A 14,272-nucleotide genomic window follows, 5' to 3' on the forward strand; every position below is an offset into this window, starting at 1 on the left:
CCCTACAAAGCGGAGTGGTCCCCGACTGTCTAAAAATGGGACAAGTCACCCCTTTGCTGAAAAAACCCGGTCTTGACTCTACTGACTTGAACAATTTCAGACCGATATCTAACCTCCCTCTAATCGCCAAAACACTGGAACGGTGTGTTCTCCTCCAATTGACTCATCATCTGGATAACATCAATCTCCTGGACCCCCTCCAATCCGGCTTCAGACAAGGCCGCAGCACAGAAACCGCGATGCTGAACATCATAGACTACATTCACAGTGCTCTTGACGCTGACAAGTGCTGCCTCCTCATACTTTTGATCTATCCGCAGCTTTCGACACGGTGGACCATAAGCTCCTCATCAAGACTCTGCAAGTAAGAGCTGGCCTCGGTTTTCCTCCTTTCTACACAACCGCTCGCAAATAATAAAAATGAAGAACTTCACCTCCGAAACCCAGCAAGTCAACAAGGGTGTCCCCCAAGGATCAGTACTTTCTCCTCAGCTCTTCAACATCTATATGGAACCGCTCGCCAAACTACTCAGGAATGCCAATATCCACTTCCACCGCTACGCGGATGATACGCAGATCTACCTGGAAACCTCTTCACTTAACGACATCCACAGACTAAATGCAGTCTTAAATGATGTTCAAGATTGGTTGACAAAGAATCACCTGAAACTCAATCCAGACAAGACCGAAACTCTTATCATCTCAAACAAAGAAGACAACCCTCAAATCATCGAGTGGCTGAAGTCGATCGATGCTCTTAAAGGTTCTCTCAGGCTAGCTGATTCCGTAAAATCTCTGGGTTTCACCCTAGACCACAAACTAACCTTGACAAACCACATAAAGAACTCGGCAAAAAGTGCATTCTTTAACCTCAGACCTCTGAACAAAATCAAACCTTTCATTCCCAACAAGGACCTTAAACTAGCCACGCAATCTCTAGTTCTATCTAGACTGGACTATGGGAACTCAATCCTAACAGGCATCCCCAAATCGCACCTGGCTCCATTAAAAACAACATTGCATGCGGCAGCAAGAATGATCACAGGATGCAAAAAATCTGACCACATCTCCCCAGCACTCTAAGAACTTGAATGGCTCCCGGTGGAAATGCGTAGCACCTTCAGAACGGCCTGCCTAACCCACAAGGCCCTCCACACTGGAAAACCAGAATACTTGGCAAACAAGCTCACAAAAGCTGGCCAAAGTCGAAATTTGAGAAGCTCTAACTCCCTGCTGCTCATCCTACCAAAAACCAGAAAGAAGAAAACTGCGGACTGCTCCTTCACAGGAAAGGCCCCAAAATATGGAACTCTATCCCCCCGCATATCAGAACCATACCGTCCTATGCGGAATTCAAGAGCCAACTCAAATCCTTGTTCCTCATCCTTTCCCTAGGTCCTGGGTAACTAGGATCAATAACCATCCCCAGAACTATGTGTTATCTCTGTATCCTATTACCAAGAAGTCCTACTGTACGAACTCCTCCTCCTCCCTAATTGTCTTTCGATGATCGCCTTTATTTGTTACGTGTCTTTTTGTTCACCTTTTCATTCCTTTTACTGTAAAGCGCTCTGCTACCTTCGGGTCTTGTTAGCGCTATAGAAAACTTCTAAATAATAATAAATATTATATCATCCAGACCAGATACAGCACATCTTTCATTCAGGCGCCCACCCTAGTCTTTCCCGCCTAGATTACTGCTTACTTCCGGCAGCACAAGTCACTCACATACATGAGATCAGGCACCTGGCAAGGGGCATCTCTGATCACTCCCCGGTGTGGATACATATGGTACTCCAATAAGTCGAGGTGGGTAGACTGGCCCCCCCATCAACCTCTGGTACTTTCGACCCCCTAAACTCCGTAAAAATATCCTCAAAGCCATTTTTCTGAAAACGTAGGGTCTGCATCCTCGTCCCAGTGGGAAGCATTCAAGGCCGTAATCAGAGGTCAGGCTCTGTCCTTAATCGTGTGGGCGAAGAAAGACAAGCAAAAAGAGGTCCTCGCCATAGAGACCGACATTTATCGACTGGAGGGCGACATAGAAACCGGCATGACACCGGGAAAGCTGGTCACAGACAAGGCCAAACTCTTGGGCAGAGTGTGTCAGGGTAGAATTTATTACGTGGGCGACAAAGCAGGGAAGCTCATAGCATGGTTAGACAAGTCTGGGCAAGCAGGTTAGTCCTGGTGCTCAAAGTTGAGGGAGGTACCTCACTCATTGAACCAAGAGAAATAGTGGACAGATTCGCCACCCATTTCCAAAAAGTATATTCGACAGTGACCTCATACACAAAGGAAGACTCACAGAACCTTCTTCGGGACATGTCTCTCCTAAACGGACAGCTACTTTATAGACAGTGACTGGACCGTAGACAAAATTGCGCAAGTAATTCGTGCATTTAAACCAGGCAAGGGCCTTGGACCAAATGATATCCCTATTGAACTGTACAAACTGAGGCCCGATAAACTTGCACCATACTTAAAATCTCTAGAGACCTCGGGGCACTGCCGAGGGAGCAGAGAATAGCCACCATTGTCACCATACATAAAGACAGGAAGCCCAAGACAGACTGTGCCTCATACAGGCTGTTCTCGCTCCTTAATGCCGAAGCCAAAATCTTGGCCAAGATCCTGGCTACTCACCAAGTTGGTTATTACATTATTAATCCAACTTGGTGCACCTAGACTAATCAAGCTTTATGCCCCACAGTACTTTGAACTTGCACAGGATACATGGAGTGCTAAGCAGAGCATCAACCATTCAGGAGACAGCTGTGATAGTGTACCTGGACGCGACCGTGGCGTTCGACACTGTCGAATGGCCCTACCTCTGGGCAGTTCTTGCAAAATTGGGATTTGGCCCTAAATACAACGGGTGGGTACGTCTCCTATACCAGGAACCCTTGGCCCAGGTTGTGGTCAATAATAAACTGTCGGCCACTTTCCCGCTCAGCTGTGGGACCAGCCAGGGGTTCCCACTCTCACCTCTCCTTTTTGCCCTCACCCTGGAGCCACTGGCTGCTTGGATCTGACAAGATCACATGATATGAGGGCTGAGATGTTCCCCGTATTGGGAAGACTGCATTTCCCTCTGTGCGGACGACATTTTGCTCTATCTGGCCTCCCTGGCGAAATCCCTCATAGTAGTGCCAGAAATGTTAGCAGTATTTCTCAGATTATCTGGTTTCACAGTCAACTGGGGTAAATCCTTATTATTCGCTCTTAAAGGAGACCCTCCCATCCCCCCAAGAAACTGCCCAATTCAGAACACCACAATTGGATTTAAATACTTAGGTATTTTTATTTCTCTTGATCCATCAGCCCGATACGCCCAAAACCTACTTCCACTCCTGCGTAAACTCAAAAAAGACATTGCTAGCTGGAAATCGCTTCCCCTCTCCCTACTGGGCAGAGAGGCCCTGTTTAAAATGAGGTAATTGCCTAGATTTCTCTATGCACTACAACACGCCCTGGATCCAGTGCCCGCACAATACTTCAGGGAAGTAGAAGGCCTCCAAAGAGAGCTGCTTTGGGACGGCAGACCGCGTATCGCTCTAAACAAGCTGACGGTAAACTGGTATGATGGGGGCATTAGCCTACCAGACATCAAAAAATATTATTGGGCGGCACACCTTGCGGCCATAAATCACGGCACCTACGGACAAGGTGACGACCCGGGGTATGCCATGGATAAATGGCTCCTTCCCGAAGGAACTATAACAGAGCACTCTATTCGCAACCCAAAAGGTACACCCCGACAGGCCCCACTAGCCATTCGGTCCGAATTTGGCAAGAAGTCACTAACTCTCTTTGGGTGGGGATGTAAATTGACATTAGCAACCCCGCTCTGGGATGCTGAAATCCTAGGTAGCCTACGGAGATCTAAAGGTTTCGATAGATGGGACCTCATCGGCATTACTCAAGTCAGACATTTGGGGAGAAGGGGGAATCAAGTCCTTTAACACATTACAGGCTGAATATGACCGAGCCGGCACTGAATATTTCCGATACGCTCACATCCTACTCTCGCTTCAATCACTTCTGCCCAAGGGGGCAGCCACTCCTGAAGCCTCACCCTTGGAGGACTGAATCTTGGACGGCCACCTGTCAGAAAAAACGAATTCCCTAATATACAAATAACTGATTAACATCATGACAGCTCCCCTCCAGGCATTAAGGGAGAGATGGGTGGGGGGGCGGGATCGAGATAGACGACGAAGACTGGCGAGAGGCAGTGCCATCCCCTAAAGTGGTCGCCATACTGGCGCGCCTTAGACTTGTGCAACTAACAATTCTTAATCATACATACATCACCGGCCAAGACTGATCCGTATGGGGAGGGCAGATAGTGGGGAGGGGATGTGGGAACCTATTTACACATCATATGGGAATGTCAATACGTTAGCTCCTTCTGGCAAGGAGGTACATGATACAATGTCTACAGTACTGCACATCCAGTTGTCGCCGGGGGAGAGACGTTGCCTCCTCAACATATGGGAACCTACGGACCTAAACACTTACCAGACAGAATGGGCCACCCTGGGGTTCATGATAGCCAAGAGAAAAGTTGCACAATTGTGGGGAGCTATTAAACCGCCTGGGAGAGGGACCATGATTGGTGTATGTTTAGTGAGAAGCCGGTTTGTGTTGCCTGGGGATGCCCCAAACACTGGACCAGTATCTGGAGCCATTGCAATGGCTATCTAGGAGAAATTTGTACGTCACCAGACTGTTGTGAAACAAATGTCCCCCTTTCCCCGTGATGTTCCCCTCTTATATCAAAATTGTAATCTTCTTCCTCCATATGCCTTTGCAAAATGTCATTTGGCCGTGTCTTCTGCATTGCTTACTTGTACCGATGTCTGTTTCAATAAAAAAGATTCATTAACCCCTTCCATGCTCATGACGAGCTCAGCTCGTCACGCAGTACACTGCTTGTGTGCTCATGACGAGCTGAGCTCGTCATGAACCATGGGAGTCAATGAGTATCAACACAGAGGGGGAAATGCTGTAGCATTGATGGAGCTATAAAAAACAAAAAAACTTGCATGGAAGGGCCCCAATGTAATTGAGACAGATATAGTCACCATTACAATACTATTAATAATAGTAGTTGGAATGAGTTTCATTGACCATAATTAGCTTTTACTACAGAGAGGATTGGAGACCCCCTGCACTATACTAAATGTGAAGACTTTCTTCTAACCCGATAATACAAAGATATACTACAATAATGACTTAAAAATAAGAGATGGATAATTCTCACTTGCCCGCCTAGCATTTGAGGGAGAAACTGGGCTTGTACTATCTATACCATTACCTGCTTTCTAGTGTGCATCTCTCTCGTGAATTTACATATCTACGCTAAAAGTGACAGCACAGCACCTCCAGTACTAGAGTCTGGTTTCCCAAGTAAATAACGAAAATAAAAGTAGGCTGCTTGGATTGCTCCCTCCCATGGCCAGTTCCAAGAACTTCTTTACTCGTCTAAATGGATAGACCATTACAGTACTGAGAATATATTTGCTGAATCTGAAATCACTACTGTCTAACCAGGTAACATGCATAAAAAGCTACATACGTTAAAAAAAAACTTACAGTAGGGTTTTCAGTATGGATAAAAAGAAAAAACAAAGAATAACTCACGTTTTCTTCATTTGTATCTTCTCAGCATGTCGTTGTTTATGGTACAATTTTGCCTTGAGACCAATTAATTTCTTTGCTTTTTTCGAGCGCTCATGAGCCTCACGCCCTTCCTTCTTCCTCTTCTTTTCATGGTAATCCAATCGATAGCCATATCGCTTACGATGTAATTCGATGTAATCGTTCTGAGGCTGTTAAGGAGAGGAAAGATAATATTTTTACAACACAAACCTGCAGAACACAAAACTTAATGAAGAATAGAAGAGGACATTGTCAATATAGTGACAAATCAATTGAAAAAGAGAAATTGGGTAAAGTAGCCACAAACATTTTGCAGGGTACCAAAAAAAAAAAAAAAAAAATAGACTTCATGGCAGCCTCGTTTTCCCACAAAACATTTTATTGAGTTGGGCAGAGTTCTGGGGAAAACTTTATGGTCAGCCATCCAAGGCTTTATCACAATTGCAAATTCATAAACTATTGTGTCTTTACTGTTCCAGAACCTGTGTTTCAAATGTGCATGGATATCCTCATATATCAATAAAGCTTTGGTTATTGTACAGAGCTAAAAGCTTACTTCAGATGAAAGCTCCAATTTTCTCAGCTATCATTTCCAAATGACATTTGTGAGAATGTGCAGTCACAGTACATGTCAAAGAAATAGTCGAACTAAAAGGTACCAGGTACTTATGTTTGGAAAAAATATATAAATAAACAAGCATGTCAAAAACAATAGACTGGCTTTGGCAGTGGCGTTCTTTTTAACTGCAAGCATATAGCACAAAAAAATTAAGAAAATATATTGGCACCAAAAAATGGCAACCATATGCTTGCAACAAAAATTGTAAATTAAAAATAACCATTACATATCATTTAAATAGAACAGTATGGGGAGCGCCCTTGCAGGCAGGTGTAATTAGAACTCATGTAGAAACCAAGTTGAGATTTAATGCACACCACTGGAAAATAGGATTCTGTTGTAAATAGAGGTCTAGAGTCGGGTGTGTTATTATGGTTTCTTTATTAAAAATAGTTGCAAGTCAAGTCTTCAAGATGGTAATAAGAAAAGACCCACCAGGAGTGACCTCCTTGTCACTCAGCCTGCCTGATGCCAACTGCCAGTAGAGACCAGGCTAAATATAACAGATTCTTACTGGTGCAAAGAACAGGTACAACTGGCGTTGAACCACTGTAACCTCAACACTCCCTTTAAAGGCATAAATAGGACTAAACTGATATTGCACCCAAACTCCTTCACTCATATGGTCACAATACACTTTCTCTTACACACATGTACAACACTACCAAACACACAATACTTTTACGCAAACACACAGGGATACATGGTGGAGATGATGGTAGTCTGAGTGGTAGAAGTAGTGATAATGTTGCTGATGGTCACAGAAGTGGTGACAGTATTGGTGATGCTGGTTATGCCGATGGTAGTCATAATGGTTGTGGTCAATAAGGTGATGGTAATACTGCTTTTAGAGGTAGCATGCAGATATGTAACACTGTACATTTGCGTTGCAGTGGTGAATATCGCCCTTATGCTGTTGTGTAGTGTAGATAATGAATACATTACATAACAGCCTAACACTATCCAATTTTATATCTAATTTGCATTGATAGCAATTTTGTAATGAATTTGTTTAAACAGAAACTGTATACTGTGACATTTGAAACTGCTGAAATGTATTTATTTTGCAACTTTTAAAAAAAAATGATTTTACTACTCTTGATTCGATAAAAATAACTATTTTAAAAATATGAACAAACTCTTTCTTAATGAAGCACATCCAAAGATCACTGAAACACATACTATCAACTGATGATTCATCACATTTGATAGAAGGCTTCCAAAATCTGGATGAAATAGGCATCCAGATAAATAACCCAGTGTAATATCATAACAATGGAAAGTGGTGCTACACATATTCAACAAACTTTTTAAATAAAATGAAGCTACCCAGGGCAGCAAGACAGGGTTGGTTTTTAAAGGAAAGTACAGATTACAGTCTGCTGAGACAAACTGAAAACACACACATGAAATTAGCATTGTCAATAGAGTCCAAAAACATCCACAGTGTAAACTAACATCATGGTTTCGATGAAAAAATAATTAGTCATTTCGCTTTTAAGAAATGATTGAACAAAGCTAAATAGATTCAATATACTCACAAGATCTAAATAAACCAATCGTCAACGACAGGTCTTGGACTTTCTCAACAAAAGTATGAGGCAGAAAATATTGCTCTCTACTGATGCGATACCACAGCCATGGGGATGTGTTATTGATGGAGATGTTGGCTCGAAATCCGAAGTGATGGCCTGGAGGTCTCTCACAAAAACACATGCAACATGAAATATTTGATACAAGCACCATGCAGGGTCTAACTTTCTAATGAGTAACCCATGGAGAAAACTTCAACCAAGTTACAACACTATAAGACCTTACAATGAGGTCTTAAATGGAATATGACACAGTCAGTAACGATGACCCAAGTGTATAGCAAGGGTGTCAAACGTATTTCTATAAGGGCCAAATCAATTGCAGATTTTCAGGATTAAAACACAAAAGAAATACATGAAGTCTATGGGACCAGACTCTTGGGATAGGTGGCAAAACAAAAAGTCTCTGGATTTGAAAGAAATCTTTATTTTAACTACGAAAACCCACAACTACCCTTAGATGGCATTCTTCATCATGGGGATACTCCTCACACCACTTCCCAGAGATCAGTGCTGTAGACTACAACTCCCACTCAAAGGAATTCTTAAGGACTTTTGTTTAAGGTAATGCCATATGTGAGCTAAAAGGGTCTAGTTGGGAATAGCAGATTTTGTTGTTGGTAGTGCAAGGGTTAAAAAATCCCTCTTGGAGAACGAAAGAAAACTTTAATATACATCCCCAAAGGTATACTGCAGCCACGGCCCGTGGCTGGAGTTCGGTGGGGCAGGGAGGCGGTGTGGGGGAGGGGCAGGATGGGGGGTGGTAAACAACAGAATATGGATAATTGCAGTTAAGTAAACAATGTAATACATAAAACGAATTTCGTAGCGCACCCTGCATCGCAAAATTCGATGGAGAGCGCGCTACGAAATTCGTTTTATTTATTAAATTGTTTACTTACCTGCAATTATCCATATTCAGTTGTTTTACATCCCCCACCTTGCCCCTCCCCCGCACGGCCTCCCTGCCCCACCGAACTCCATCCACGGGCCGCGGCTGGTATACTGAATTAGGAGGGTCTAATGATTAAAGGATTTACATGATTCTGCAAGTCTAAACCCCTAATAAGAGGTGTATGGAATTCTATTACAGGACCAGAGGCTTCAGATTATTGCTACTCTTTCTTCACTGTTAAACTCACAGCAGCCAATGAAAACGTTGTATACAAAAAATAAACTACATTTCCCTTGATTCTCTTGCAACCAATTATGTCCATCAGACCCTATAAGAGTCACCATCTCCTTCCCATGAGCCTCTTTCTTTGCTGCTCACGGCAGAGATAAGTGCAATTTCATTTTATTATGTGGGTGTATTTCTTTCTTTGTGTTTACTTAATTGTTTTCCACAAGCGCGTCGCTTGTCAGGAACAGCTTATACTTTATGTGCATGCTTTGCATTGTGATATTGACTGGGACTTACAGCCATTACCAATTTGCGATCGCGTTGTGTGTGCTAGGTTTTGGCCCAGTCGGGCAAGTGGTAATATATTGACTCCCGATTGGGAGCGTGAGTACTGCACTGAGGTAAGTTTATTTATTTATTTATTTATTGCCATTTGTAGAGCGCGGCGAATACCCGTGGGCGTCTCGGCGCTAATTAAGGGATGGATCAGCAACTGGGGTAAAGAAGATATACATGGCTATTGGTCAAATAACCACGTCTTTAGCTGTTTGCGGAATGTGAACAGGGAGGGACTTGCTCGGATATGTGCAGGAAGGGTGTTCCAGAGTCTAGGGGCGGCAACCAGGAAACGCCTGTCGCCCCAGGTGACTGTTCTAGTGCGAGGCACAGCCAAGAAGTTCTGAATAGAGGAACGAAGAGATCGGTAGTGTTTTCATTGCCTAAATCGGCTGAGGGCTATTCGCGCATTCAATCAGAGGCCTTTGCGTGTTCCGTCAGAGGCCTCCGCTCATCTGCCCGACGTACGGTCCAGCGCCTAACGTCAGCGAGGTGCGTAGCCCAATTGGGCTACATTTGGGTGATTTTAGGGCTGCACACGTCATGCACGCCCCTCAATTGTTCAGAAGCTCAAAAAGCCTGGAAATTCACAGAGCAACACATGGAATTGACGCCTGACTAGCTGAATTGTGTGTCTTTTGCTGACTGGCTGTAACAGCAGTCGGCCCTAGGAGTGCGCACATGATTCTCAATAACAGGGTTTTGGCTCTTACGCCTAGAGACTGGGGCTGGAATAATTTCAGAATTACAGCTTTGCTGAGGAACTAGGTACTCTAATTTTATATTGTATGCAAGTGGGTTGGCTCCCCCTCGACTCCTCCAATACTTGCCTTACCCCCTTTCATCATTGGCAATAGTAGATTAAGTGATTGCAAAGGATGAGTGGGTTAGATATGAAGAGGAGGATGAACCATACTACAATTGACAGCAGGAGACTGTCCTAGAGGACAATATTGTTGACGCTCTAGATGCATCGATCCAGCAGGCAGTTAACAGGGCAATTGAAAGTACAGTCCCTAAAACTGTGCAGCAAGCTTTGGAAGCTGTGTTGAAGCCTATTACCAAGTAGCTAGAAAGCGTTGCGCAGTGCCCCAGGTTTCAAAACCTGGCTGAACCCCAAAATGACACCCCTACAGACAAAAGCAAGTCAAAGTCGGGACCAATGCCCCATGCAGCTGCTCTAGTGCATCTGTCTCAGGCAAATGTTGAGGAACATGGTTATTCCACACCATCTACCAGTGAAGCTGGGCAGGGGAAGAGCAAACAAAAAGTGTACATAGATACAGACACTACTGGCACGGACACTACTGATGAGGAGGCTCCTCCTAAGAAGAGGTCTAGAAAGGCAGTCATAGCGCCCAATATGCCCCCCAAAATCCAAATACACCTTTCACCTTCAACCCGGCCGACTTCGTTCAACCCCTGTCGTCAGATTGGGCTCCGGCTAATGAAGTGGCAGACTATCTGCATGATAATCTCAGAAAGGGATCTGATAAGGAAGTGCGCAACAGGTTGCATTTACAGTGTCCTCGGCTGGATATCCCGGACAGGGTGGCAGAGACACCTGATATCAATGCTAGCTTCCTGACCTCCCTTAAAATGTTTGTGAAGGACCCCAAGAAGGGGGATTGACTGCGCCTGGCGGGGCTGCCAGGACAAGCTCCTGGATGTGGCAGGACCCTTGGCCAAGATCCTGGAGATGGCCCTTGTAGCAAAGGAATCAGCCACTCCAGTGGATCCAGACATTTTAGCGGGCTGGACACCGAGAGCGATATGCCTCTTAGGAAACCAAAATTGCGCCATCTCTACAGAGGGGCGTAAATCTCTACTTACGTGGATGGATTCAAATCTTACGGAATTGGCCTCGGCCGAATCTGGTCCACTAGCGGAGGGCAACCTCTTTGACGAGAGATTCGTAAAAGATGTCTCGAAGTACAAGGGTACTTTTATGTCATTGGACAAGGCCCAATCTGGAATAAAAAGTAATTCAGGCAGGGCTTTTTAACAGGGGACAGGGCAGCAGATGCTCGCCAGACCATCAGTACTACCAAGGTCCCCCTAGGAGACTGCAGACGCGGTAGAGGTAGAGGTGACTGGGACTCTACAAGATTCGGAACCTTCTATCCCACAACACAGAGGTTCAACCAGCGTTGCTTCAACAGAGGTGGTCACCAAGCCGGATTCCAGGCTCAAAATTCTGCAGGTAAGATTAACCAAAATCTCTCACTTAACCTTGGGGGGACGTACTCAGTTCTTCAGTCACAATTGGGGAATGTTGTCACAAGATGCATGGATTTTGCAGACTATTTAGGGTTTTCACCTAGAATTCTATCAAACACCACTCCAAGACACTTATCCGAGACGACTCAGTTTTTCCCAACAAGAGTGTGTTTTTATAGACGCAGAAATAGAGGAATTGCTGCGGAAGCGCACGATTGCTTACTGCGACAACGGGCCTCACAGATTCTGCAGCAATGGCTTCTTAGTGCAGAAGAAGGGTGATGGTCACAGGTTGGTGTTGAACCCAAGAGAATTCAATCAATTTATGGTTTACAAGCACTTCAAGATGGAGGGTATCCATCTCTTAGCAGATTTACTAAAAAAGGGAGATTGGATGGTCTGGTTAGACCTAAAGGATACATACCCGACAAGACTGATATTTCCTCCCCATCGACGCTTCCTGCAGTTTCAATGGAGGAACGGATGGTTGGAGTATTTGGCCCTACCTTTCTGGCTTTCCTCTACTCCATGGTACTTCACAAACGTAATGAAACTGGTGTTCGCTCATCTACAAGAACAGGGCATTTGCATGATAGTGTATCTGGACGATATACTTATCAGGGCTCAGACACAATCCCTAGCCAATCAACACTTACAAATGACAATATACCTTCTGCAGAACTTGGGATTTGTGATCAACGAACCAAAGTTGGCCCTTTGTCCCTCTCAGTTGATGGACTTTCTCGGTTTGGCTACAGATTCACAGACAGCTCAACTGAGTCTTCCCCAATTGAAATTACAGGATCTCAAGAAGGAGCTCACATTGGTGCTAACGAAACAGACAGTTTCCCTCAGGACAATTGCCAGAATAGTGGGGTTCCCTGCATCCACCACAAAGGCGATCTTCCTTGGCCCTCTTCAGAACCGGGTCCTTCAGACTAAAAATCAAACGCGTTCGAAAGGGTCTGTCTTATACAGATCTGGTCCCTCTGACATAGGAAGTGAGGGAAGAGATGCAACGGTAGTTGGGCCACGTAGAAGCGTGGAACAGCAGAGTTATCTTTGGGTCCCAACCAGAAGTCATTATAGACTCTTTCGCCAGCCATTGGGGCTGAGGAGAATGTTGCGGAGATATCTCCACAGGAGGGAGGTGGTCCCTTCAGGAACTATTTCTCCATATCAATTGTCTGAAGTTGTTGGCGAGGTCATTTGCGATACAAATGTACTCCCCCAAACAAGTCTCTTGTTGCATCCTTCTCAGGCTGGACAATATCTCGGCAGTGAGTTATATCAACAAGTTGGGAGGTACGAGCTGCTCTCTGCTAGTGGAGATAGTGAAGGACTTTTGGCACTATTGCCAGAGTCATCAGATATCGGTCATAGCGGAATACATTCCGGGACAGTCGAACAGTGTCGCAGACTGGAATTCCAGGTATCTGAAGGACAACAGCGATTGGCAACTCCAACCTCAATTTTTCCAATGTTATGGGGTCCTTGCATGATAGACCTTTTTGCATCCAGACTGAATCAACAATTGCAGACGTTCTTTAGCAGGAGGACAGACCCATTAGCGAATGACTTTTGGCACTATTGCCTCAGTCAACAGATATCGGTCATAGCGGAATACATTCCGGGGCAGTCGAACAGTGTCGCAGACTGGAATTCCAGGTATCTGAAGGACTAAAGCGATTGGCAACTCCAACCTCAAATGGTATGTGGTCCTTGCAAGTTAGACCTTTTTGCGTCCAGACTATACCAACAATTGCAGACGTTCTTTAGCTGGAGGCCAGACCCATTAGCGCAGGCAACAGACGCCTTCTTCCAGGATTGGTTAGTGGGCCTGAATTAGGCCTTCCCCCTTTCATCCTGATACACAGAGTGGCGATCCAGATAGCCCGAAAATAGGTCACTGGCGCTTGACACACAGGTAGTAGTACTCTTTAATTTCTGGCGCTTGACACACAGGTAGTAGTACTCTTTAATTTCTGGTGCTTGACACACAGGTGTAGGCAGTGCACTTTCATTTCTGGTGCTTGACGCACAGGTGCAGGCAGTGCCCTTTCATTTCTGGCGCTTGACACACAGGTGCAGGCAGTGCCCTTTCATTACTGGCTCTTGACACACAAGTGCAGGCAGTGAGTGCCCTTTCATTTTCGGTGCTTGCTTTGAGGCAGTTTTAAAATCGTTGGGTTTATAGTTGCTCAAATGTGTGCAATTTCTATATTTATATGTTTCGCTCATCTTCATTGCTTGATTTTGCTTGTGATAAAGTGTCACTCATAGTCTTTGAAATGTCAATCATAATTACACTGAAATTATGAAAATGTCACACATGGCAATCTGAAACCTAGGCAGCTATGGAAATGTACATTTTTTGCATACATTTTCATTGGCTGCTGTGATTTTAACAGTAAATAAAGAGAAGCAATAATCCTCACCTCCGTGTCCTTAATAGAAATTAAAATTCTTGGTGCGACTGCTAGCAAATTGTGTATTGTTCAGGATCAAAATGTTATTTTCTCACCCTACTGTACGCAACTAACTTTTAACGATGCTGAGCAACAACTACACATAGCTAAAAGACGCTCTCAGGCGACAATTGTTAGTTTCTGCCCATGTTTGTTAACTGACGTCGCTTTCTCTGCTCTGTTGATACTTAACTGTTAAGTTATAGGGCTATCGTTTAAATGTATGAGTACCTATTCACTTGCAAAG

General features: G+C 44.5%; 1 protein-coding gene across 1 annotated transcript in view; it reads right to left on the reverse strand.

Moving 5' to 3' along the window:
• The window catches only part of NSA2 (NSA2 ribosome biogenesis factor), a 33,432-nt gene that overhangs the window by 18,899 nt on the left and 261 nt on the right, over window positions 1–14,272 (reverse strand). The window contains exon 2 of the mRNA XM_086960776.1: window positions 5,650–5,837. Coding sequence (XP_086816902.1) covers window positions 5,650–5,837 — 188 coding nt within the window. The remainder of the gene's footprint in view (window positions 1–5,649; window positions 5,838–14,272) is intronic.

This window comes from Lissotriton vulgaris, chromosome 3_1 (assembly GCF_964263255.1).
Source record: "Lissotriton vulgaris chromosome 3_1, aLisVul1.2, whole genome shotgun sequence".
In the NCBI taxonomy this organism is placed as follows: Eukaryota; Metazoa; Chordata; class Amphibia; order Caudata; family Salamandridae; genus Lissotriton; species Lissotriton vulgaris.